Source organism: Suillus clintonianus (genome assembly GCF_016758775.1).
Source record: "Suillus clintonianus strain FC179 chromosome Unknown DEU56scaffold_33, whole genome shotgun sequence".
Classification (NCBI taxonomy): Eukaryota; Fungi; Basidiomycota; class Agaricomycetes; order Boletales; family Suillaceae; genus Suillus; species Suillus clintonianus.
The window spans coordinates 33,643-57,620 of NW_024539257.1; the positions used below are offsets into that span (position 1 = coordinate 33,643).

At 48.8% G+C, this 23,978-nt stretch overlaps 9 protein-coding genes across 9 annotated transcripts; 3 read left to right on the forward strand and 6 right to left on the reverse strand.

The window, feature by feature from the left end:
- Positions 1-48: 48 nt before the first annotated feature.
- Positions 49-1,322, reverse strand: DEU56DRAFT_736441 (Septin-type guanine nucleotide-binding (G) domain-containing protein; the record flags this gene model as incomplete). The annotated part of the gene is made up of 7 exons (XM_041348509.1): positions 49-166; positions 223-371; positions 421-516; positions 565-820; positions 869-950; positions 1,006-1,134; positions 1,202-1,322. The coding sequence occupies 7 exons, from the start codon at positions 1,320-1,322 to the stop codon at positions 49-51; spliced, it is 951 nt and encodes a 316-aa protein (XP_041208667.1).
- Positions 1,323-1,989: 667 nt separating this feature from the next.
- On the reverse strand, positions 1,990-3,159 carry DEU56DRAFT_736428 (activator of Hsp90 ATPase; the record flags this gene model as incomplete). The annotated part of the gene is made up of 5 exons (XM_041348506.1): positions 1,990-2,114; positions 2,174-2,300; positions 2,355-2,729; positions 2,786-2,921; positions 2,984-3,159. 5 exons carry the CDS (start codon positions 3,157-3,159, stop codon positions 1,990-1,992), a joined length of 939 nt encoding a protein of 312 aa, XP_041208668.1.
- Positions 3,160-5,165: 2,006 nt separating this feature from the next.
- DEU56DRAFT_755863 (uncharacterized protein) lies at positions 5,166-7,327 on the reverse strand (the record flags this gene model as incomplete). The annotated part of the gene is made up of 7 exons (XM_041349959.1): positions 5,166-5,281; positions 5,316-5,493; positions 5,645-5,917; positions 5,974-6,669; positions 6,742-6,940; positions 7,201-7,223; positions 7,262-7,327. The coding sequence occupies 7 exons, from the start codon at positions 7,325-7,327 to the stop codon at positions 5,166-5,168; spliced, it is 1,551 nt and encodes a 516-aa protein (XP_041208669.1).
- A 331-nt stretch (positions 7,328-7,658) lies between these two features.
- On the forward strand, positions 7,659-11,826 carry DEU56DRAFT_871306 (heme peroxidase; the record flags this gene model as incomplete). Its single annotated transcript, XM_041355689.1, has 18 exons — positions 7,659-7,712; positions 7,765-7,851; positions 7,999-8,055; positions 8,114-8,192; positions 8,256-8,467; positions 8,522-8,692; positions 8,742-8,819; positions 8,915-9,390; positions 9,442-9,516; positions 9,570-9,709; positions 9,756-9,905; positions 9,957-10,374; positions 10,422-10,653; positions 10,705-10,790; positions 10,842-11,125; positions 11,184-11,309; positions 11,357-11,475; positions 11,527-11,826. The coding sequence occupies 18 exons, from the start codon at positions 7,659-7,661 to the stop codon at positions 11,824-11,826; spliced, it is 3,144 nt and encodes a 1,047-aa protein (XP_041208670.1).
- A 358-nt stretch (positions 11,827-12,184) lies between these two features.
- DEU56DRAFT_802482 (uncharacterized protein) lies at positions 12,185-14,050 on the reverse strand. The gene is made up of 3 exons (XM_041353190.1): positions 14,028-14,050; positions 13,375-13,971; positions 12,185-13,316 (listed from the first exon to the last, which is right to left on the reverse strand). The coding sequence occupies exons 2-3, from the start codon at positions 13,816-13,818 to the stop codon at positions 12,396-12,398; spliced, it is 1,365 nt and encodes a 454-aa protein (XP_041208671.1). The 5' UTR covers positions 13,819-13,971; positions 14,028-14,050; the 3' UTR covers positions 12,185-12,395.
- A 74-nt stretch (positions 14,051-14,124) lies between these two features.
- Positions 14,125-15,194, forward strand: DEU56DRAFT_339133 (uncharacterized protein). Its single transcript, XM_041345746.1, has 3 exons — positions 14,125-14,304; positions 14,358-14,658; positions 14,726-15,194. The coding sequence occupies exons 1-3, from the start codon at positions 14,281-14,283 to the stop codon at positions 15,106-15,108; spliced, it is 708 nt and encodes a 235-aa protein (XP_041208672.1). The 5' UTR covers positions 14,125-14,280; the 3' UTR covers positions 15,109-15,194.
- A 2,927-nt stretch (positions 15,195-18,121) lies between these two features.
- On the reverse strand, positions 18,122-20,757 carry DEU56DRAFT_802488 (uncharacterized protein). Its single transcript, XM_041353191.1, has 7 exons — positions 20,655-20,757; positions 20,195-20,600; positions 20,093-20,143; positions 19,356-20,043; positions 18,904-19,305; positions 18,621-18,854; positions 18,122-18,566 (listed from the first exon to the last, which is right to left on the reverse strand). Coding segments are annotated over exons 1-7 (2,073 nt in total). The 5' UTR covers positions 20,656-20,757; the 3' UTR covers positions 18,122-18,275.
- An 11-nt stretch (positions 20,758-20,768) lies between these two features.
- DEU56DRAFT_802491 (uncharacterized protein) lies at positions 20,769-21,864 on the forward strand. The gene is made up of 4 exons (XM_041353192.1): positions 20,769-21,188; positions 21,269-21,286; positions 21,340-21,437; positions 21,496-21,864. The coding sequence occupies exons 1-4, from the start codon at positions 21,162-21,164 to the stop codon at positions 21,572-21,574; spliced, it is 222 nt and encodes a 73-aa protein (XP_041208674.1). The 5' UTR covers positions 20,769-21,161; the 3' UTR covers positions 21,575-21,864.
- A 603-nt stretch (positions 21,865-22,467) lies between these two features.
- On the reverse strand, positions 22,468-23,902 carry DEU56DRAFT_886942 (uncharacterized protein). The gene is made up of 5 exons (XM_041356212.1): positions 23,582-23,902; positions 23,280-23,514; positions 23,036-23,230; positions 22,833-22,980; positions 22,468-22,784 (listed from the first exon to the last, which is right to left on the reverse strand). The coding sequence occupies exons 1-5, from the start codon at positions 23,885-23,887 to the stop codon at positions 22,628-22,630; spliced, it is 1,041 nt and encodes a 346-aa protein (XP_041208675.1). The 5' UTR covers positions 23,888-23,902; the 3' UTR covers positions 22,468-22,627.
- Positions 23,903-23,978: the final 76 nt, after the last annotated feature.

Genomic DNA, 23,978 nt, shown 5'->3' on the forward strand with positions numbered 1-23,978 from the left:
TCATCTGAAATCCAGTGATACTCACATCACAACCAGGGGAATACCAATCTATTGGTTGGTAGGTGGTCTTTGCTGTACACCCTCCTTGAGAGCAAGCAATTGCTTCGAACGGAACGCCTCATAGTGAATCTGGGCAGTAGTCTCAATTAGGTCTTGTAGGTGTGTCCTATAGCATCCCATGGTGAGAATCCGGACCCGAAAATATCAACGCACGCCACAAACCTTGTCAGGAAGTTTCGCAGGTGCATGAACTCGCAGTGGTTCTCATCCTCAACATTAACCACGCCCCACCGGTTCTTGCGACCCCGAACTGACTTCCCGTCAATAATCACACTCCGCTCAGAGCCGACGACAGCGAAGGGAATCACGCTCTAAAAAGGATCTCAGTAATCAATACAGCTTCAATACAAATATACATACCCTGATTGACTCGTTCAACTGAATCTCTTCCTCGTCATTCTCATCCGTGTCGAAGGGGTACAAGCGGATGTTGTGGTGCACCAGCTCTGCGCGAATCTGAAACTCGGTGAGCATATGAACGAACGTTCATAAGATCCCACCGACCTTTTGCTTGAATGCGACCCTCTCCTCCAAGGTCAAGCTGTCCGCCTTGGCAATCACAGGCACGACATTCACAACCTCGCTCAGTTTCTTCATCACAATAACGTCGATAGCACGAAGCGAGTGTCCCGTGGGGCTGATGAAGTACAAACAGCAGTGAATACGCGTGTCCAGAATATACCGGTCACGCATGGCCGTCAACTCCTTGCGCAAATACGCGCTGTGCTGGTCCTTGATGTACTTCACAATAGGATCCCAGCTGCACGCCTATGAATAACACTACACAAAAACGCGTAAATGAACCTACCAGTTCTCATTGTTGACTTGGTCGCCGTACCCAGGCGTGTCAACAATGTTGAGGCGCAATTTGACGCCATTTTCGACGATAACTGTTGGGAACACAGCGTGAACACTGCTCGACACGACTTTGAAAACGCAACTGACCATGTGAGACGGCTTGAATCTCAGTGGTCTGCCTAACAGGCTCGTTCGACTCCAACCGGCCCTTGGAGTCAATAAGGTGCGACGCAAAAACGGTGTTGATCAACGTCGACTTCCCGAGACCGGTTTGTCCTAAATCCAACACGTATCACTTAGCCTCGTAGATAGATTAACAACCACAAAACCATATCAAACGCACCAACAACAATGACGTTGAACTGGAAACCACGCTTCAAGAGCTTGTGCTCAATCTGCTGCGTAATAGAGTCAAAACCGACATAGGACGTCGCACGGATTTCCTCGACAGCGGCAGCAGCCATAGCTTCGAAATGTCAAGTGGGTGGAGGGGAAAGTATGAAAATGAGCTGGTGGTGCAAACGACGATGAGAAGGTCAAGACGAAGAACAGCCAACCAAACCGAAGACCCAAAATTGTTGGTCTCGGGGTCTGGGGTCCGACTTTACGTGGTATTGGCACCGCTACTAGACTCGAAATGTATCCATTTCTACCGATTCTATACACCATTCCACGTTCGGTTCTACTCTATAAATCCTCCTACACCGCGCATTTCTTCTTGATCACCGATATGACCTGCGATACACTTAATGGCATTTCCTTTCCTTTCATCGCCCGAAGCGACTCGGTCAGAGAACAGTACCCAACCTGTATCAAAACCAAAACACGCAAAAGTGGCATTATCAGTATACAAATAACGTTATTTCGCAGAGGAACGCAAGGTGATCGGGGACACTGAGAGGTAAGGTATGGTGAACGCCGCGACAAGGATGACCACGGCTATCCCTAGAGCCGTCGCAGCCGACGAAGCAGAACTCGTAGGTTTGGAAGAAGTGCGAGTACGAGAACGAGTGGGAGATGGTAAAGGTTTGATGTAGGGTATGAGCTGTACGTACCCAATAGATTTGAGGCCGTGTATGCTGGAGAAGCCATATGTCAATTCACGAAAGCACTATGGATGAGGCGTACGTACTAGTATCCCTCCAAATTCCTCGTAATTTCGTCTTCCATGCCTTTCGGCACACCATCAAGAGTAAACCTCACTTTCGTCGAATCAGAAGACTGCTCAAAAGTCGTTGTCAAAGTCGCAAAGTGCCCTGGTACAATGAAAATTCAGGCGCTTCCACTACAATACGAATCAAGAAAAATCTCCAACCTGATGGCCACGTAGGACTTTGCAAAGCCCAAGTCTGCACAATCTCCTTGCCTAGCGTCAGTGACACGTACTTGCCCTTGACACCACCACCAAACAACGAGTACTCAGTGTCTACTTGCGCTGCAGACTACCAAAGGAACCACGTCAGCCTAATTAGCTCACAAACGTGCTCCCGAATTACCTGAGCCGGTGCACGGGTCCAGGAAGGAATTCTCTTTTCGTCCGTGAAGAGCCCGAAAAGATCATCTGCAGCAGCCATAAACGTCGCTTCCTTGACCACACTGGACGTGTTCATTTGAACCTCTTTGACCGGGGCAGGTTTTGGAACGGTCGTAGATGCTGATGCGGCCGTCGCAACAGATGCGCTGATAGAAGGAGCTGGTGTACCTGTGCGGCTAGCTTCACCGCTGACAGTAAGGTCCTTTCCATGAGTATCAATGAGAGCTGCAGGGAACTCGGCAAACTTGGCCTCGAGAGCGGGTGGAAGACGCGTCCTCACGAAAGCGAAGAGCGCATTCACAGCGGGACTAGAAGCAGTGTCGAGCGTCCAGTTGTACTTTGATCAAAACACTTCAATTTCATGGTCTCCGCGTTGAGAATTGGGAAACGCACAACATAGTCAGACAGCTTATCCAGCGTGATTTCATGCGAGACTTCTGGAATACTGAGTTTCCCAGTTACATTTGTTCCATCACTCGTGGCCCCTTGCCAATCTACCCTGATAGGAATGTCATATATCGTGATCAACCTGAAAGTGACAAAAAGATCTCATTATGAATGCGCAAAGTGTAGAGAGAAGAGAATACGCACTTAGACTTGCGCTGACCGAGCTCGACATCACCTTCGTCGATCCTCACAGAAGAAATCGCGACGTTTCCCTCGGTCCCTTCGATCACGATAGCTGTCAGCTCTCGCTGGAACCATTCCTTTGCCCATGGTGTGACATTTTTGTTTTTCCAGTGCCAGTTCGCGGTGGAAGTTGGCATAGCCATCTTGCTCAGAGTTCGTTGTAATAAAAAAAAAAGGGATGAATGCTGAAGGACTAACACGCGAAGAGGTATGCAGCTATAAGAAATCGAAGGTTAAAGTTTACAAATGTGTTGTGATCAAGTTGTGATCATGACTCCTCCAGAACATTCTGCCTGCGACACCGGCAACTTCATATTCGAATTTCGCACTCACGAACCAAGCTCTCGCTGATTCCACACATCCAAGGCAACATGCAAGTCTATCTCGAAAGTATTCAAGCCCGTCGTTTTATAGCAAACTTCGGGCGGCCGGCTTCTCTCAACTTGAAAGTACCGGCGGTGGAACTGGATCTCTTGTCGGAAGTTGATCAGTGCAGAATGTAACAGAACTGAGGTGCATGAGCGCTAGATGCCAAAGAGGAATAGAGCTGTGAATTAATGAGAAGGTGCACGCGACTGATGAGAACTGCGATGTTCAAGATTCGGGATGCGGGACTCTGGGCTACAAGTCCGGTATTGTGACAGCAGAGATAAAACTACAGTGAGGAATCCAGCAGTGTGAGAAGGCATCCCAGGTATTTTTTGATTGCTATCTGAGAAGTCGAGTGAGCTAATATGACATCCTGAACTTCTACAGCGCAAGTGACCATGGTGCTTGGTACTGCCTGTTGCGAGATGTGCTTTGTGTACTCCCTGCATGACCGCCGAAAATATTTCCAGCATTTGACCAGGAATTGAACGCACTCGGTGACACTGTAACACAGGTGAGTTATGCGAAACCGTGTTTGAAATCATGGGTAGCAACTCACTGCAATGCCAACTTATCACCCCATTGAACATCAGCAGGTTTGGGGGATGCTTCATGGCGAACAGCGTCTTCTCCAATGACGATCGTGAACCAGAATATCATGGACGGAGGTTGTGAGCAAGATAGTTTGAGGATACCACGTGTCGACGGCAAGGCAGAGATGTGGGATTCAGCAGCGACCTATAGAGAAACCACCAACGATAGCGCATGTAAGTATGAGCCTCCCGTACATCGCTCCTGCTGAGCGAGACACAGAACAATGGCGGTGGCAACCACCAATCACGAAGACGAGACATCTCCCCGAGTGTCCATTCCCACCCGAACGAAACCACCTCACGCAGAACTGACGCTCAATGGTCATGAAGACTGGGTGGACAGCGTATCTTTCATCCCTGATACCCGTCTCCTCGTCACTTCCTCTGGCGACATACGGGAAAACAGGTAGGGCAGCATCCTCCAATGGACGTTAGTTTGTGAGTGGAGCGAAGAACGGAAGCATCCTGGTCTGGGAAGTTGCAATAAGCAAGGGAGTACCGATCTCGTTCAAGGAACATGAAGAGAGTGTTTGGAGCATCGTCTTTGCACCAGACAACGAGACATTTGCAAGGGCAACATTGGACGATACGATATGCGCGTGGCGGAGGGAGACGGGTGAAATAGTCCTCGGATCACTCAAAGTGGGCAGTGAGGCAAACTCCGTGTCGTACTCCTCAGATGGTAGTAAACTAGCAGCAGGAACCGACAAACACATCATCGTTCAGAATGTAAGCAGAGAAGAACTGTTGAAGATACAACAACGTGCATGGCGAGTCGCTTTCACTCTAGATGGTCTCCTTCCCCCATTGATAACATTTCCCTACCGCGCACCGCTAGTACCATCAGCGGGGACATGCATTTGGTGCAGCTACATGTCCTCCAGCCAGCAAGCCCACACTTCTACCGCTGGGGTCTCCAATGCAGCTGGTGCATCAAACGGTAGCGCGCCACCAGCAGAGATGTCCAATATCACTGAAGGAGTCACCCCACAGACTACGAGCACCAGTGCTTCTGCTGTGACTGGCGGACCCTCACCGCCTGCGTCTCGCATACACTCCACAAACTGCTTCCCATCCCCATTAGGATTCCTCTCCTTCCTCCATTCTCCCCGTTTCAGTTTACTCCTACTGCATGTAGAACCTACATATTTGCCTACTCAATGGAGCACAGGAATCACATCTCAAACCCCGTCCCAAATCTTAATGACCTTGACCTGTAGATTAAAAATCAGATCAGACTCTTCCTTGAAACCGGGAACAGCGTACACTGCACGCATAGATATGAAGCGCACAAATTCTGCTTTCATCGATCGATAAAGCAATTAGCTCACGATTAGGAATAGACTTCTTGCTCGACAGGACCTCGACATATGGCAGGGACGTTGTTACCAACTCTCCATCCAAGTCTATCGTAGATGGCTCTCTCACCAACTGACCTAGGCCCTGCCGGTGCTTGACAGCCCTCAAGACTCGACTCCCACCAGTGGCATCAAGGAACTCCTCGTAGTACTATACGAGCATTTAATGGGCCCCAATGTTTCCAAGGTATTGCTGTCGCCGACACTTCTAAAAAGTCGAGATCGAAGAAAATGCTGGTGGAAATGACAAATTGAACACGAGGAGGAGATGCATTCAAGGGGCGTGTGCTCAGGCATAGTACTTGATGCGTAGGATCTGATGTCCACATTTCTTGTTGCATTCCTGGCTGTGACCTGTATGCAACATCGTTCTTTGAGCCGCGTAAGAATTGTGCACTCTCCACTGGTGCAGGCAACAAGAAACATGCCAGGAATTTCGGCGCCTGGGATATGTCTTCAATTAAATAGACCCTCAAATTGACACCGACAATCATGAGCAATCTGTCATTTTCGAGGAAACAATAATCAATTAATCGGTCGGTTTTTGTGTTGAACTCAGTGCCGCTGAGGACGCTCTAAATCAAGTATCGGCCGTCGAGGCTTTCAACTACTTCTGACAAGGTTCACTCACATTGGATGTTGCCGAGTATTGCCAGTCCCAAATCTGCAACCACCATAGGACCCTATCGGGATCATGGAGTAGCAAACTGTGCCAGAGAGCGATATGCCTCCCAAGACCCCTAAGCTTCCACCTCTCGACTTTCCAAAGCACGTTCAAGCGTCTGGGCAGCGCCGTTGAAGTAAAAAGTGTCGGTCCAGCAGCTTGGGGGTGGGTACCATCTCTATCCAAAGGTAGTAGGTTGATACAAACATCCGACCCATCATTAGCGTCGTACGCGGCAGCAACCAGATTTTGCATTGGGTCCATGAGCAAGTCAATTTGATGCCCGTTAGGAACTGGAAATAGTGTCTCTGGATACCATTCACGGTCAATTGCTTGTTGTGAGGGCTCTGGTAATATTGGAAAAATCTTGGCGAAGCCCGGATGGCAGCGTATTTCGCATGTGTCCACGAGGGTGATATGCTGATTGGAAACAGATGTGGTTTTAAACTGAAACCTGTCTGGCACGACGACTGTTTCGGTAGGTCGAGTATCAAACTTGAACCATGCGTGGGCTTTGTCCCTCAGGAGTTGTAGACGTTCTGAAATGGGAGTGCAGTGGTTATCGACACGGAGATCGACAGGGAGCAGTTGTTGACCGCCGAGTTCAACAAGGTACTGAAGCTCAGGAGACGACAAGTATGTCTGGCGAAGGTCTCTACATACCTGCAAGACGATTGTCAGTACAAAAGCCCGCTTACTAGGAGGATCAATGTCGACAAGTAAAATGCTGCTCACGGATGTGCACCGAAGAATATCTTGGTAAGGAAGGAATGTCAGAATGTAAATATGGAGATCAGCAAGAAACAGAAACTCGGGCTTCATATCCTGGTTCATGATGACTTGGAAGTTGAAACGTTGGAAGAAACACCCGCTGAACCCATCTCCTTTTCTCGTCTTGGGGTCACTGGCAAGCCTACCTAAATCTGGAGAGCCCCTGAGATCTGGATGTAAGTATCAAAGCTTCTGAGACGCAATCTCTTCTCGCTGCACAGATATTCAAGCCTCAGGCCTGACCATCGCAGAACCAGTCGAAAGGTCACGCATACTACGATTCATGATACCGGGCAAGCGAGAAGTTGACTCCGCTTCCCGAGTTATGTAATTGAGTTAATTTTAGGTGATCATGACAGCTGTGTGCATATATGCTTGCCATCCATCTCGGCGCCGTGATGTGACCGCACCTCCTGGACTCACTGCATCAGGCCCATGATGAAACCCTCAGGGTGGCGGTGTTGCGGCAGTGTCACGTACTTACACACAACTCATTTCGACGCCATGACTCTGAGCGAACTGTTCCCCATTTCCCAATGCGAACTGCCATTTTGCACAGTGGAGGCACATCGTTCGACACGGCAAGCAAACACTATCACTCGTAAGTGGCACAAAGCGCTGTGAACTTGTGGTCTAATCTGCTTCATATCTCTCGCTAATATTGAGCGCTAGCTCGGAGAAGAAGAAACACCGTAACGCTAAGAATAAACATAAGGCGATGAATGATGGCAGATCTTGATTCTTGGGAAATGCAATTCGAGATGGTTGCTGAGGCTTGTTACAAGGGGTTCCATGTCGGCGCATAAGTATCACACAAATGCCTGAAATCCAGCTCTTAAGGTTCCACTTCAGCATCTCCACTATTGTCTGTGATTTTTATCATGTCGACCCTCGACCAAACCTTCTCATCGCGTTTTTCAACCAACAGCGAAGCAGTAAGTATCCTAACGTGCATGAACGTCAGGACTTACATCTACCTACTTATAGAATGGTCTAGCGTCCCTAGCTTTCGAGGCTGCTCATTCTTCGACTGAATCGGGCGCAATGAAAGCCTTGGAACACATCAAGGACCTCGTAGGTGTACAATTCAGATCATCGCCTAGCATTGACAACTCTTTTGCTTAGATACATCACTCCGCCGAAGACATCAACGAGTCGGCCCTCGTCAGTTTTTCCCGATCGCTGTATCTTAGTCTGGAGAGTATTGATGCTTTCCTGCAGTCCTCCGCCCTTGACGCCATCATTCATGCAGGCGCACTTAATGACCGCAAGATGCTTGTGAGTTCCCAAATGACCGGAAGCACAAAGATTGTAACAATTGTCCTGTGTCATCAAGCTGGAAAACTTGCTGTCGTTCATGGCCGATCACTCAGGGAAGGTTTCAAATATGGCTCGGACTTTCGTCATTAAGACCCGTAAGTAATGCCTCACTTAGCAGCCAAGCAGTTTAGTTATGAACGTGTTGAACTTTACTACAGTGTATAATGACCTCGCGCACCCGCCCACTACATTCATTGAACCAAAATATCAGTTCCGCACTGCTGACGGTTCAAACAACAACCATGCTATACCTGACCTCGGCAAAGCCGGTACACCTTACGCGCGTTCTGTGCAACAGTCAAACCCCTTACCACGGAACCAAATGCCTGATGCCGGTCTGGTATTCGATACCCTGCTCTGCAGGGAGGAGGTACGCGTGTGCTACACGACCTGTTTCAATCTCTTACGCAAACATAACCATTAGTTCGTCAAACATCCTGCGGGCCTGTCCGCATTGATGTTCTCCTTTGCAGCACTCGTCATTCACACCGTATTCCGGACAGATCACGCTCCCGGCAGGGGACATATCAACATGACTTCGAGTTACGTTGACCTCGCACCTTTGTACGGAAATGACCAGGAAACGCAGGACAAGGTTGGTGCTTGACGAGCATCTTATAATACCAACCATGACATCAGCCTAGGTTAGGCTCAAGGAAGGACGCGGCTTACTTCGCCCGGACGTGTTCGCGGAGGATCGGCTCCTTTTCCTTCCTCCCACGGTGGGTGTGCTCTTGGTGTTGTTTAACAGGAACCACAATGTATGTCACTCAACTCATCGTTTTCATGGTCATTAATTGAAGCCCACCGCGCGAAGTATATTGCCCGTCGGTTGCTTGAAATCAACGAACGAGGTACATGGAAGGATCCTGCCCAGCACTCCGCCAGTCAAGCTCAGCTCGGGAAGCAAGATGAAGAAATATTCCAGATCGCACGCCTGAACAATTGTGCATGGTTTGCGGCCATTATTTTCTCTGACTACTTTTCGTGCATTTTGGGCATTGTGCGACAAGGATCAAGCTGGAGTCTTGAGCCATTCGCCGAAATGCGTAACATTGATCACCAGCTCTTCGAGCGCGGCCGTGGTAATGCTTGCAGTGTTGAATTTAACTGCTTGTACCGATGGCATGCTACGACCTCTGTTGAGGACGAAAAATGGATTACTCTTCAGTTCCAGCAGCTTTTCCCTACTAAAAGGCCTGAAGAGATCACCTTGAACGATTTTCATCAGGCTGGAGCGAAGCTTGAGAACATGGAGATGAAGACAGATCTTGATAAATGGACGTTCGGGAAGTGAGTAACCCGAGGCTACTATTGATGCCACAATTTAAATTTCCCTTGCAGCCTTCAGCGTCAGACCGAAGGTCCCAACGTGGATGCGTTCAAGGACTCCGACCTTGCAAATTACCTTATGACCGCGTCAGTGATCATCATATCATCCTACCCTTTTTTGTATTGATGCATTCTCTCAGTACCTCACAATACGCTGCTGCCTTCGGTGCTCGTGGTACACCCTCAGTCATGCGTCTCCATGAAATCATGGGTATCGAAGCCAACCGGTCATGGGGTGTTTGCTCGCTCAATGACTACAGGAAGTTCCTTGGTTTGAAGCGTAAGTCAAGCCCCAATGCCTCTCTTGGATACTTAGGGTCGTGCAGCATACTCCAGTTTTTTGGAATGGAACCCCAACCACAAGATTGCTGAAGCCGCCGAAAAGCTTTATGGTCACATTGACAACTTGGAGCTGTACGCAGGTATCCAGGCTGAAGAGACCAAGCCTCTTAGGGAGGGCACAGGACTCTGCCCAGGTATTACCTTTTCGTTCAGATGCTACTTCTGTAGACTTACAAGTTTCTCAGGTTACACCATTTCTCGTGCCATCCTGTCAGATGCCATCGCCCTGACTCGTGGTGACCGTTTCTTCACGCAGGACTTCACGCCATACAATATGACCGCCTGGGGTTTCGCTGATTGTCAGCGAGACCCTGACGGCTATGGATTCGGTTCTACGCTTGGTCGTCTCCTTCTCCGCACCTTGCCCAATGATTATACTGCAGACAGCATCTACACGTGGTTCCCTTTTATGCACCCAGAGCGTATGGAGGGTTACTTGAAGGACCTTGACAAGCTCGACGGATATTCTCTTGCACGGCCAAAGCCTCGCGGACCTTGTACCAATGTGACCAATTACGTGGAGGTTGGTCAAGTGCTTCTCAGTACTACGAAATTCGTGCCCGAGTACATCGAACGCGCAGCAGAGATCATCAAGGGCAAGGGGTACGCTGGACATGCTATGGCTTAATGGGTGCTAACAGTTCCAATAGCTTCTTTGCGGCATCTGAAAATGGCGCTGAAGAGCAGAAGCGGTTCATCAGCGCGCTCGCACCTTCTCCAGAAGCCATCTCTCAGATCGGCACCTACTTCTACAACAAGGTCAAGGAACTAATTGAACAAAATTCGTTCTCTTTGGTTGGCGAGAAGAAGAACACTCGTGCTGTCAACATCGTTCGAGATGTGTTGAAGGTTATACCATTGTCCTGGGCTGCCACCGAAGTTGTGCGTCTCTGCTGGATGGATCATCCCAATATCGACTCATTGTGATTGTAGGCTGGCATTCCCCTTAAGACAAAGCAACATCCTGACGGTGTCTTCACTGAGTCTCAGTTGTTCGATATGCTTTCTGAGATTTATCAGTCAGTCTTGACGTGCATTTCCTCTGCAATGATCACTGATGTTCCGCCAAGATTCATCTTCCTCGAGGTTGAAGCAGCGAAGTATATGACTTTGAAGCAGAGGGTCAAGGACCATGTGCAAGAACTGACACGCCTTATCGAGAATGCTCTTGGTAGTGCTGGGAGCAGAATGCCTCTCGCTGGACTATTTGACACATTGTCTAGTTTCTTTGGCGGTAGAGGCAAGAACCAAAACGAGGTTGTCAAACTCTTGTTCGAGTTTGGTTATTCCACTGAGCAGGTCGTGAACTCGATCCTTGCGTTGTTGGTTGGCGCTACTGTCGAGATGTCTCTTGGTATGTTCTTCCTACTTCTCATTATTATGGAGACGGGTCTCAGATATGATCATCATAGCTTTGACGAACGTCGTCAATCAGTTCCTTGATTCGGAGAAGAATTCATCCATTACAATCCAAGCGGCTAAGAGCGCGGATTCCAAAGACCTTTCTGGATTAACCGCCTATGCTATCGAGGCCCTTAGTACGTGTCCTGTTCTAGCTAAACGCCTCTTTTGATATCCGACTCAGGAATTGACCCACCTTTCGCCGGTGTCTACCGTGTCGCGAAGCAGGATGCAACCGTAGGCTCTTTGACTGTCAAGCAAGGCGAACGCCTGTTTGTGGATGTTGCCACGGCAAATGCGAATGTGGGTCCTTACTGTGCAAAGCCCTCCACATCTCTCCTACGTGACATTCAGGAGGATGCTTTCCCCAACCCAACAATCTTGGATACTACTCGTACTCCTCGTGCGCGCTATATTCATGGCGACGGTTGCTTCAAGGTTCTTGGGGATGATCTTGCTTCGACAATCATCGCTGAGGTCCTCCGGGGCATTTTCTCATTCAACAATGTTTGTCGCGGTCCTGGCCAGTCAGGGAATCTTCCCCGGTTTGAAGACGAGGCACTCCCAGTGCTGCGCTATGCATACCTTGATGAGAAGATGTTGCCTAGCGCGTGGCCGACGTCGATGATGATCAATTATGATGTTTCTGCATGAAGTGGAGTTGCTGTATTTATTTTTTCGATGAGTATTGTGGCTTCATGTTACTCCAAAATGTAATTGAGCCCATCCTAGTTTTGTATATGTCGCTGGTAATGTATTTTAGTGTATACCGTGTTCTACATCCTTCGTGTGTCATTTTCCTGCTACATCATTCCGCTGGTTGTGATGTTCTGATTTCAACGTGAACATATTTTAACGATAATTTTTGCTGATTCTGCAGGTTCGCGCCCTGCAGGTCAGTGCGATAAATTTGCGTGTCCTGTAAAACTTGGTGTACGGACACCTGTCATGGGGCGGGCAACTTCCAGCGCAGAATCGAAACAGACGAGGAGGTGGCCCGATGGACAATAAGGTACTGGTGAAATTTAGTGTCATTATAGGGACAGGCTACAATATTGACAAATGATAGTTTTAAACGATGCGAAATATCACCACCAATTATCGTAAGCAATATCCTCGTAAGCCTGTTCCTCGTAAGCCTGATCCTGGTAAGCCTGATCCAGAAAGGCCATATCCTCATCGTCGTAGTCGTAGTAATTGTGCTGTGTAGGGTGATAATGACATCAACTCCCATACCAAGAGTCGAAAGGTTCACAATCACTCACCTCACTCTCACTCTCGATCAACTCTATGCATCCAGCACAGACAACATCAAGAGTACTGTCGTCTTCTTCAAGTTCACATATCTTGCAAACGCGCTTGTTACATTTGAAACATGATTTCTCATCCTTACCACCGCATTTCTCGCATAGGAAACCTCCGCAGCTCCGGCACCTGGAAATGGCATGTTCCACTCCTTCGTTCTCTTTGTCCTCCATGCAGTCATCGCAGAGCCCCTCTTTGTCGCACCGATCGCAAGCCCCGATGTATGAGCACGATCGACAGAAACGCTGGTGGCACCCAGGGCACGTGAGAACCCCCAAAATGGAAGAAACGTGCGGCTTGCAGCCACCGCAAGACCAGTATTGACCGCATGGACAGGATAAGTTATCCTGTGTGACACAATCAGGACACGTTCTGGTGCCGCCATCCCGAGACCAACAACCATAATTGCTGCAGCGACGCCCACTCTTTCTGTTCTCTTGACTGTTCTCCACGCAGGTGTTAGACCGGCAGGACAAGGGACGTGCTGGGTGTAATCGAGTTGGTGGTCCAGTACCACTATAAACTGGGCGCCCGATGCACCACTCAAGCTCTTTCGAACAGAACCAGATTGCGCATATAGGACATTTGCCCAGATGAGGCGGAGAGCCCGAGTGCTCCAAACACGAAGCACAAAATTTCATGTCGTGATGATTGAAACACTGTGCGATGGGGATGGCAGAGGAGACTTCACAATCAATATTGGAGCAAGAGATAAGTTTGCACATATTGCATGATGTCTGCCTCGCTGAGCAGACGGGACAATGCAAACTGTCACCGGATAAGTTCTTGACACCATCTTTGTTGATTAAACCTTTGTCAAAAAGACAGCAATAAAATGCCTGTACTCAGGAAATGGATGAATTCTGCAACACGCTTGCGACTACTTAGCTTACTCACCTGGACTCGATTTCGTTGCTCTTCTCGCGCAAGCTCACGGCGACGGGCTAGCTCGCGCTTTCGCGCCTCTTCCGCTTCCCATTTCGCTCGAATCGTCCCCCTCACGTATTCTCTGAGTTCTCGTAAGACAGAAAGAATCTCCTGGGGCGCCGGAAAACGATGTTCATGGAATTTATCTTGGACATTCATGGTATTTAAGTTGATCATGAAGTGGGTATTCCTGACGCCTTCTCGGAGATTGAGGATTACAATTGACGGCTCGTGGCCAGAATTTTCTACCTGGTAAGAAAGGCTTAATGAGTACCACCTGTCCACCGTGGATGGTGTGGGGCGTTCAGGATGGATGGTGCTGTAGATGTGTTGCATGACTTGAGTGACCCGAGGGAGCATAGGATGCCCAGTGCTCGGATCATCGAAAGTGATGCCATTCCAACCATTGGTCATGTTATTGGCAAAAGCCGATACGTGTCAACACTGCGTGTTGTCCAAAAATTCCGACGGCTGAGAGTTGGCGGAAATTCTGGGGGGTCCCCAAGGTTTCAGCCACGTCACCGCCACCAAATATCAGCCGGCTTCTATGATGTCGGAAATCTGACCCTTTAAATTATCACCGGTGTCAACGATGGCTCAAACTTAGAGGTATCATCACCTACGTCTTATCTACCTTACAGTGGCTTCTACGTGAGGTGTGTTTTGCGTGTTAGTACAAAAAAATGTATAAGTATAATATGCAGCAGGTATACCCATTTTTAGGGTTACACGGTGTTCTCCATATGTACACCTGTTCTTGCACGCCGCACGCCGCATGCGCTGCCACTAACCAATAATACTAACCCTACCATACATTTCCCAACAACTCAACGAGACAGTGGACGGACAGGTTACAGCCTATCGCTTGGCCGTTTGATGTCTATTAATCAACAAAGCAAGGTACGAGCTTATAGTTGAGTCTTAATGCATGGCTGACCCTCGTATACCTGCAGCGGCGTATATGTCCGTGCTCAGTGTGTGAGCTATCAGGTCTTTTTCAGACCGCTCAAACTATCAAAAATCACCTGAAGAAGCACGGTCGTGCACGCAGGCAGCATCTTGGCAGTGGTGAACCTCCGCAGGCTCAGCTGATCAATGGGACCGCTTCGGACAGAGATATCACAAGTCAGGACGAATTTTTGCTGGATGATGACCCGATACTCCCTGATTATGGGACACCGTCCCAAGAGCTTGAACTGCTCGGCGTTTTGCCAGACAATTCACCTTCTGTATCTGATATAGATCACCTGGGCGGTTCGAGATCCAATTCCCCTCCTCTATACTTTCCACCATCTGACGACGAGTCTCTTGACAACCAAAGTGTACTTTCTCTCGACCTCGGCACTCCTGCTATCACACATGACGAGCATCACGAACGGGTCAGTACTGGTGAATATATTGAGGGAGATGACGAGCAAGATGACGAGCGAGTTTGGGATCCAGAGGGGGATCCAGAATATTTGTCGAATGATGCTGTCCTCGAGGATGGCCTCGCACGAGGAGACCAAAGTGAGCCGGAGGATATCCTCCCGCATGCATTATCGGAGCATCCAGCTCTTCTCAACGGCTACTTGTCCGTGTTCGTTAATGCTGCATACCGACATGCAACACACGCAGACTCTGAGGCAACACTCACCCTCCTTCACAGCACAATCAAGACATGTTATCGAGACCTTGGTGGAGTTCCGCCAGAACTCGAACTAGATAACATGGCTCGCACTCTTCGCACTGTGGAAAAACGCCTTGGCGTTGACACCAGCAAGATTATTACCACTTACATTCTTTGTCCGTCGTGCTGGAAAATGTACCATCCCTCTGACTTTTGCACCTTACGCAATCCGACCTGCACTGAACCAGATTGCTCCGCACCGCTGTTTCGAACCAAACGCACAACATCCGAGGGCGTGAAAAAAATTCCTTTCAAGGTCATGCCGGTCGCGTCATTGAAAACTGCACTTGCGAGGCTCCTTATGCGTCCAGGGAAGTGGGACGAGCTGCAACATTGGCGAAAAGAAGGAGATGACGAGCCAGCACCACCCATCACATGCGAGGAATGGTATGCAACAAAGGCAATTGACGAGCCACTCTGCGACATTTATGATGGTTGGATGTGGCGTTCTGTTCCGACAGGCATGACACGCGAGTGGGACGAGAGGAATCGGAAGGTTAAAGACATCGACACCAAAAATCTCCACCAAAGATTTGTGTCGCTAAAGTGTGGTATTGTAGTTCATATCAATGTTGATTGGTACGTGATCTTCAAACTCTCTAGCTCTACCTTTTGTTAATGTCGGCTCTAGGTTCCGAGCTTTGAAACGAGCCAACTACTCTACCGGGACAGTCTGGCTCACTATCGACAATCTGCCACGATCGATTCGATTTCTTCGTGAAAATACATTCCTTCTATTCGTCATTCCTGGCCCAACAGAACCAAACACGGACCAGCTGAATGGGCTTCTTGAGCCATTCGTTCGAGAGCTTGAAGATCTTGGTGAAGGTACGTACATTGCAGCAGTTATGTAGTAGCTTATTGACATTGATAACTGAAATAACAGGAGAGTTCTTCAAGGTGTTCGGACATCAAGACCTTGAACAAATTCACGTCGTGCTTCCATTTGGAACCATGGATACACCTGCTCGCCTCAAAACAGCTGGATTTGTTTCGCAAAACTCGGAGGAGCATATGTGTCCGTGTTGCAATGCACCATTCTCGTCATTAGTTGATCCAGTTTGCTTCGATCGCTCGAGTAGGTGTTTTTTTTGTCATATGTACCGAGGCCTCACGTTTTTGCAGAATTCTGCTACCGGAGCTCAGAGAAGCAGCTTAAATGGAAATTTATATACAAAGACTCTGATGCTGACACTCGAAAGACTATCTCGGAGAAGAAGGGTGTCCGTACTTCGATTCTCGACAGGCTTCCGACCTGGAATGGAGCTCTGAGCATTCCATCGGAAATTATGCACCTTTTCTGGGGCCCAGGTTTGTTTCGTTTGAAACTCTCTGGTCAGTTACGAGTATCATGATTGAAACCCTCTTACAGGTGCTTCTGGCCAGATCCACCGAGTCATTCTCATCGAGGGTTCCATGTTCACAGGGACCGGAAAACGGGGAGAACTCACGCCCATGGATCGGCTTACCGAGTTTCTTGAATCATTGTGGTGGCCGAACAATTCTGGACGGTTCCAAATCAAGGTAAGCTTGATACGAGCTTCAAATGATGATGCTAAACTATGATGGCAAGATTGCCAGCGGAGGAGAGCGTCCGAAAGCTGATGAATGGCGCAATTTTATGCGAGTTTATCCAGTCGCACTCGCAGTTGCTTGGCAAATGTGGACCCGTCAACCAGATGAAGACGCACCCGCCCCACGTAAACGCACTAAGGTACACCAAGCTGTTCTTAAATCAAAAGAGCTGCTGCATAAGCGTCGTATCAAAAACCTTGCTCGAGACGAGGATGCGCAGGGTGATGATTACATTGCTCTTGAAGACATCGAGGCAAGCCGCAACTATCATGATCACTATCAAAATGTGCTGCGCTACTGTACTGCAACACGGATTTTGGCCTCTCGATCCATCACACCCCAAGAGGCAACTCGTGCATCTGATTTCATGTCCGAAGCGTCACAATCATGGGCTGCAATGAACTGCCACCTAACACCAAATTTTCACTTCGCCAGCCATGTGCTCGAGTATATCAATACATACGGTCCAGCATATGCGTGGTGGGTGTTTCCATACGAGCGAGCCATTGGTGTCCTCGGAAAGGCTAACCACAATGGACATGGAGGTGGCGAAGTTGAGGGGACATTCATGAGGGCTTGGTGGAAAAGTATTTTGATCCAGGAGCTGGTGGGGCACATTTTCTAGTAATTCACTGTGTCTTTACTGATTGTCCATTAGTTGATGCACCTACAGGCACGTCCTAATCAAACAGACGAGGACAAGGAAATTGTCCAGCTACTGTTACAAGCAGTCAAAGGTGGTGCAGAACTCGATCGCCAGAGAGGAACACTCATGAACTACATTGCCCTTCTATCTGTATCAGAAGACTCAGGTTTGTGAGTTTGCTATCAATTTTGGACACAAATTAATTCAAGAGTTACTAGTTAAGATCGTGCTCCCCAATCAATTCAAGATAATTGCCTTGCGACCTCTCAACATCTATCCTATTGTCCTACATTTTCTTCAGCTGCAGTTCCCTCACCTCAATTTGATCTCGGACGCTGGAGAAGCATTGCATGGGATTCCATTTGAATCCCGTGGTGTGAGATCATATGCTACAGTCAATATTGGGGCTGCAAAGTATGGATCCTCGCTTCATCACCGTGGCAAGGGATTCTGCTATGGTTACATCAATGGCAGACATGCAGCTCAAGTTGACTACATCCTGTCTGTCACTATCCCTCATCAAAATCCTCCCTTAATTGTCAATTTGGCCCTTATCCGACGGTTTCAAGAGCCTGCTTTAGACATTGAACATCCATGGTCTTTGTCGGCAACTGATCTCGGAATCGCGACTTGGAAATACAATGAACTCGGCAACCTTGAAGCTTGTCGTCTCGAGGACTTTACAGGTCAGTTTGCATTCGCACGAATTCGTGTTCCTCGTGCTGGTCATTTCTGGGTTACATTCTCCTTGGACACTGTGAGTGCACGAGTTGAATAACCTCTGTCAAATCAGCTGAACTTCGGATAGACCACTCAAGAACCTGATAGCAGTGACAATGGGCCTCATGAGTGAGCCTTGTGAGAGTTGATCAATTCTTGGATGCTGTTACAAAGAAATCTATGGTAGTATAATGATAACGAGACGAGCAATTCCGAGTCCAAAATGTAGCAAACCTGATCTAGTCCATGAATGCGAGTAACCTAAACTGACTCGGCTGACGAGCTTTCGGAGTATGATATATCTGCATCGTGATTGTCGGTCATAAGTGCCTCCTGCTGTTCGCGGTCCTCTCGCATCAGGCTCTTGAGCCATCGTGTCGAGACTGCCCATCGTGGAGTCTTGAGGGTGTTGTGTTGTGGCAAAGAGTTTGCCGTCCGAGGTTGACCTTGAATCCGCGGTACTCGTTTCTTCATCCAGTTCTTCTTATCAGCCTCCCTCTCTGCAACAATCTTTTCAACTTCGTCCTTGATCAGCTGAGAAAGAGCACGATACTACATTGGCGGAGGTGAGAAAATAATCAAAGATACAATCAAAACACGACCTACATCCTTTGAACGCCACACTGGAGGATGGGTCGTGAAGATGTCCTCCTTCTTTGGTTTCTTGTAAGCTTTGCGTCTCTTGTTAACGACAATGTCGACCTCGTCACTTGAACTCTGGTGTGAAGCGTCGGAGGCACTATAATCTGTCGACTGCCATTTTGGTGCAAAAGCGAAGTCGTACTCCTGGTCCCCGATGTCTGGGATATTTTTGCGAGCCTCAATAGCAAGTTTAGATTTCTGTATCAATAGTTGGTTAGTGCAGGTATGTCAATACACTCATGCTCACGTCAATTTGGCGCTTCTCGCGACGAGCAATGGCGACATTCAGAGACTGAAGTCCAATTGGCCTATTTCCCTCCTTATAGCCCTCCTTTAACGTCTTGAATACTTTACCAGCAACACTCCGCAATGTCTTATCGGGTATGCCTTTGACTGTGTCCTGCGAGAGAGTTGGTTCATAGTTGCTCGCGTCTCGACGGAACCGCTCAAAGAAGGATTTGTGCCACTTGGAATTATGGGTCCATGAGTCGGCCCATTTTGGTCGAAGAACAGACGTCGCTGTCGTTGTTCCATCGACCTCGAGGAAATCGATTTCCGTCCAGTAGGTATCCTTCCCATCCATAGGGTCAGGAAGAGCTTCATTAAACTCGATGCCCATCATCTTGAACAGCACTTGACGGATGGCACTCTAGAAGCACAGTAAGATAGGTAGCAGTCGACAAGGATAAAACGACTTACATTCATTGCGTTGTTCCGAACACCAGTGGCAACAAGTGCTGTGGGTTCACGTATCTCAAGGGCCTCAATGCGCTTGATGAGGCTTTCGATCTCTCCCTCGAGCCGCGTTGTTGTTGCAGCATGGTGATCTGAGAGCCTGGCTTGCTCTTTGCGAAGTCGTAATATCTCTGACTGCGAGCTCTCAATATAATTGTGTTGGCGACTCGCTTGGAGCTGAGTCTTGGAATGAGCAGAGGCTCGTTCCTTCTGGCTCGGTCCCTTGGCTGGTCCAAGCAGGGTACGTGACTCGAGCAAGTCATCGTCGGTGTCATCCTCGCGAGCAGGGGGGGTGCGTGAAACTTTAGCCATCTGCTGCAAAGACGTTGTAGGATTTGGGTTGCGGGGTGTTGCAAACCCAACAGGCTGCATTAGGTTGGTAGTGCCGTTCATTGGCTTCGACTTTGAAGCCTTTGAGGGCAGGCCTTTGTCTGTGAGGAAGGGGCGTGCTGAGGGGACTGGTTTCGGTGCAGTGGTGCGGCCCACCACTGCGGCTGCTGGTGGATGGGACAATGGAGCAGAACGAGGTGCCAAGGGTGCAGCTGGTTTCAAATGCAAAGCTGGCTTAGACGAGAAAGCTCGATGCTCTGATGGGGGTGGCATCACGGAACTTGGACATGTGCTTGCTGTGGGATTTTGCGTCGCTGGGGTTCTATAATATTTAATTAGTGAAATGCGATCAAAAATAGACTGAGGCATACCTGGAGCGTTGTTGCATTTGCTTTAACCTCTGAAGGACTTGAGATTGCTTGCTGCAGTTGCACGATCAGTAGTGGTACAGATAATATCAACCTTGAGCTTACTTCACTGCAGGCTCATCTGATCGTTTCGATTTTTTTGCCTTTACAGGCGATCGTGAACGAAACTGAGAGCGGCCACGGTCTTCGATATGGATGTGAGAAGACAATGTGGATGCCTCTGGGTATGTTCGCAGTGCCTCAACCTTTCGTTTCTTTGAAGAGACGTCATCCCGAGACTCGAAGCGCAGAGAAGGGTCTATGAAATAGTCTGGGTCGTACTGATGTTGATGATTGAGTGGCTGGTTGGAAAGACGAGGGAATCGTTCGGGCTCCAAATCAGAGTGAGGGGTGACAGGTGAAGTGAAGCTTGATGTGTCGGCTTCGTCTGAAGTACCGGTTGTCATATCAGACGGAAAGACATATTGGGGCTCCACATAAGAAGCAGCGTTCAAAAGGTCACCGGGACGCACTGATTATTGTTACGGTCAGTCCTCGATACAACAAACGAACAAAAGCAACCTACTCGTACAATACTGAACGCTGATAGCGCTCTGATGCGCTCTGCAGTGCCGCGAATGTATGCGCGTGCAGACCGTATAGTCAGAGGTTAATTGAGAACCCCACACTCGCGGAGTTTGAAATTACCTTTGCTCTCGACTTCCACAACGACATCCGCGTTTTGGCAGTGTCCGGCACTCTCACTATCGCCCGTGCTTATCAGCGTGCATACCACACTCACCCGAATTACACTCTCGATGTCACTGGCGGAACCTTGAATTGCTCTCGGCGACATCATTTTCGACCCCTATCTCGTCAAAGATCATGAGCCCAGACCTGGTTAGGATCCCGCACGTACTCTGCGTTTCTTGGAAGCGGCATGAGTAAGTCCCATGCACTGGATTATCGGAGTAAACCTTGAACCATCTGCCTGCGAGGCCCTCTACTCGGGAGATGGATTTTTTTTCTAGAACGACGATTTCCTCTTCGAGCGGAGAAGTCAACCTCGCGTCAGCTTCAGAGCTTTTTCAAAATGTGTGGCTGTCGACCAGCTAATAATGTGAGACCTTCCTTCAAATATTTGATACGTTTGCAGACTGACGCCGTGGTCGCTATCCCGCTCTTCTCACCAACTGGAAGGTTTGGCCTTCAGCACAAGTAAGTCCAAGGACGCTTAACTGTTCGTCGATGGTGAACTTAATTTCTCGCAGATGATTTATTTCCGATATATGCCGCTGCCGTGTAGAATACCTTTCCAGTCCGCCTGTGGTGTCTTCTGGACGTTGTACTTGTCCATATTTAATGCTAAGTGAGTATCCGCTATGTATGCATGTCCGATGGTTCGATTGGTAACGCCAACTTCACAGGGAGGACGAAAGGCAAGATACAGAGGCAGCACCCATCTTGTTCATCGCCAGTATCCCTGCACCTTGGACCGCAAGGTAGTCACCTTTATATTGGTTCTTCATTCAAGCTTACTGTATTCTGTTGGCATCTGCAGATGCGATGGGTCCCGTTGGCTCTCAACACCGCAACTCTGACGTGTCTTGACATTCTTGCTACCCTTCATGCTGCATTGCAGCGCCCACTCAGTTTCCCGTCTGCCCGATTTCATTGTCCATTACTCGGACACGTTATATACGAGTCTGTTGTATATATCTATATAGCTGTGCCTGTATCTAGCTAGCACTGAGCAGTGCACGGCGCGAGTATAAATACCATTGATTTATCCAGTATTGATACCTGGCTAGCTGAATATCGATTGCGGCCGCGCGTGCACGATCGAGGTATATATATATTATTATTATTATATATATTGATTTAAAGGTATACAAATATTAAACCTCGCGAGGTTGCCCTATCGAGGACAGGCCATGGTTTCAGCTGGTGTTGACGAGAGAGCGAAACCTTGACTGCTACATGGAGGGAATGCGATAAAACCGCCATGTCGACGCCGGTGTCCAACGAAGGCGCTGACGTGGCTGAGACCTAACCCTAGGGTCAGGTTCTGCCCTCGTTTCATACGGCTGAAATTTTTGATAACACGCAGTGCAAGGCATGATGCATGAAGAACTTGTTTCGGAGGAAAAGTTAACCTGCATCGGAGTTTAAATTACAAAGCCCCTGTCGATTATTCACGGTAGTGTACAAAACTGAGTGCTGAGTACTCTGTGCTGGATTGTGAGTATCTGTGATGAGTGTATTAAATCCCAGCGACAGAGCAGATTTTTCACTTCTGAATCATTCACTTCCGGGCAAGTTCTAAATGATGGGCGCAATTCCCAAGCTCACCACGCCGAATGATCTCCCGCTAACGTACACACCGCACGTTGCAATCAGGTAGCAAAGAACATTTGTCTTTGGAGGTCATAGTACAGCGAAAGGTATGATACACGTACAGATATACAGTTGACAAGTACAAGTGATGGTGTTTATTTCCACAACATCCAGCTCTCTGTGGCTTTTCAGTAAGTCCTCCCTCACCTTATGAGCCACATATCACTGTTGAGCGTGCGCCTCTCCGTTAGCTCCATTGTCGCCATTGCCGTTCTTGTGCTTCCGGCGGATGACAACGTATGTGTCGCTCGACTCCTCACCCTGAACAGCCTCAATGTCCCCACCAACGTGGCCCGTGCGCTCAGGCTCGATAAGTTTTCTGCAAAGGCGTGAGGAACAGCATACAAAACAAGCATAAAATACTGACCGCTCAGCGCGAATCATGTTGAGGTCATGGGAGAGAAGACCGTGGCCGGCTACAGGGCCATAATACGAGATTCCTGCAAGGGAGCCGATGATGCATGTGCCCACAAGGATGGAAAGGTAGAAGCGGTACTGGGAGTACCATTTTGGTGCTGAGGAGAAGGCACAGTCAGTAGGGAACCGCGACCCTGAAACAAGGAGGCTCACTCCAACCGGCAGCCGTGACTCTATTATCGGCATACCACAGTGCAGTGAATCCAATCCACTGCCAGAGCAGTGCGAAAGTAGGTTGGAGAGTAATAGTTGACCACGCCAAGACTGCGGGAGATATGCCGAGGAACAGACGGGGGTAGCCTTTGTACCCACCCAGACCGCTGAATTCCATACCCCAGTGGATCGCACCTAAATATAACATGAGCTAAGTTATCGAAGTAGAAGTGAAGTCACGTGCCAAGGAAGGACAGAAGCACAGCGCCATAGTGGACTTGGAAGTTGAGCGCTTGGTCTAAGACGTTAAGCGCAACACCAGGGTCCATGTTCGTGATAACACCCATGGTCGCGAGACCTGCTTGGTGTGCAAGATACACGGTAGTTGCAGACGACGCGATATATGGGATACCACCAGCAAGGCCCATGACAAGATAGGGGGTCGGCACGGAATGCGCGACTGCAGTGGTGATACCGAACTAAATTGGACGATTGGAGTACCGTGGTTAATAAGGCGAATGTCCTGATTCGCAAAAAAGCACGTACGAAAGAGTCCTTTGTCGGTTTGACGCTATCTACTGTGAACACGCCGCCAGCAATCGAGCGCGCCCAGTCTGTCATCGAGTTCCCGACCTCCTCCTTCACGTTCTGCCTCGCATGCTCTATAGTCTGACTGCCTGGTCTGCCTGAAACTGAACTTGCTGCGAACCGTGCATGGACCTGGGCCAGGTTAATGGCTGCTGGACGGACTGTGAATTGGGAAGGGCCCTGAAACTGTGGAGGACGGCGAAGGACGAGCGGGGCACGACGAAGGGTAGTTGTGCGAGAAAGAGTACCAAAGAGTGTGTGCATGGTCGTAGTCGGTTTGAAAGCGGGCTTGAATGAACCACGCCTTATGAAGCAATCTAAATGACGTCGCGTGACATCATACGCGACAACAAGT

Bases quoted from the DNA above. Each gene is read 5' to 3' on its own strand.
- DEU56DRAFT_802482 (XM_041353190.1), bottom strand. From the start codon at position 13,818: ATGACCAATGGTTGGAATGGCATCACTTTCGATGATCCGAGCACTGGG. The intron at 13,317-13,374 runs GTGAGTAAGCTA...TCCTGAGTACAG, and splicing joins AGCAACGAAATCGAGTCCAG to GCATTTTATTGCTGTCTTTT.
- DEU56DRAFT_339133 (XM_041345746.1), top strand. From the start codon at position 14,281: ATGTCTATTAATCAACAAAGCAAG. The intron at 14,305-14,357 runs GTACGAGCTTAT...GTATACCTGCAG, and splicing joins CTATTAATCAACAAAGCAAG to CGGCGTATATGTCCGTGCTC. The intron at 14,659-14,725 runs GTTCGAGATCCA...TGACAACCAAAG, and splicing joins TGATATAGATCACCTGGGCG to TGTACTTTCTCTCGACCTCG.
- DEU56DRAFT_802488 (XM_041353191.1), bottom strand. The intron at 20,044-20,092 runs GTATGCCTCAGT...TAAATATTATAG, and splicing joins CAAATGCAACAACGCTCCAG to AACCCCAGCGACGCAAAATC. The intron at 19,306-19,355 runs GTAAGTCGTTTT...CTGTGCTTCTAG, and splicing joins TTCGGAACAACGCAATGAAT to AGTGCCATCCGTCAAGTGCT.
- DEU56DRAFT_802491 (XM_041353192.1), top strand. From the start codon at position 21,162: ATGTGTGGCTGTCGACCAGCTAATAAT. The intron at 21,438-21,495 runs GTGAGTATCCGC...CCAACTTCACAG, and splicing joins TTGTCCATATTTAATGCTAA to GGAGGACGAAAGGCAAGATA.
- DEU56DRAFT_886942 (XM_041356212.1), bottom strand. From the start codon at position 23,887: ATGCACACACTCTTTGGTACTCTTTCTCGCACAACTACCCTTCGTCGT. The intron at 23,231-23,279 runs GCACGTGACTTC...TGTTATATTTAG, and splicing joins TGTGCTTCTGTCCTTCCTTG to GTGCGATCCACTGGGGTATG. The intron at 22,981-23,035 runs GTGAGCCTCCTT...CCTTCTCCTCAG, and splicing joins AGTCACGGCTGCCGGTTGGA to CACCAAAATGGTACTCCCAG.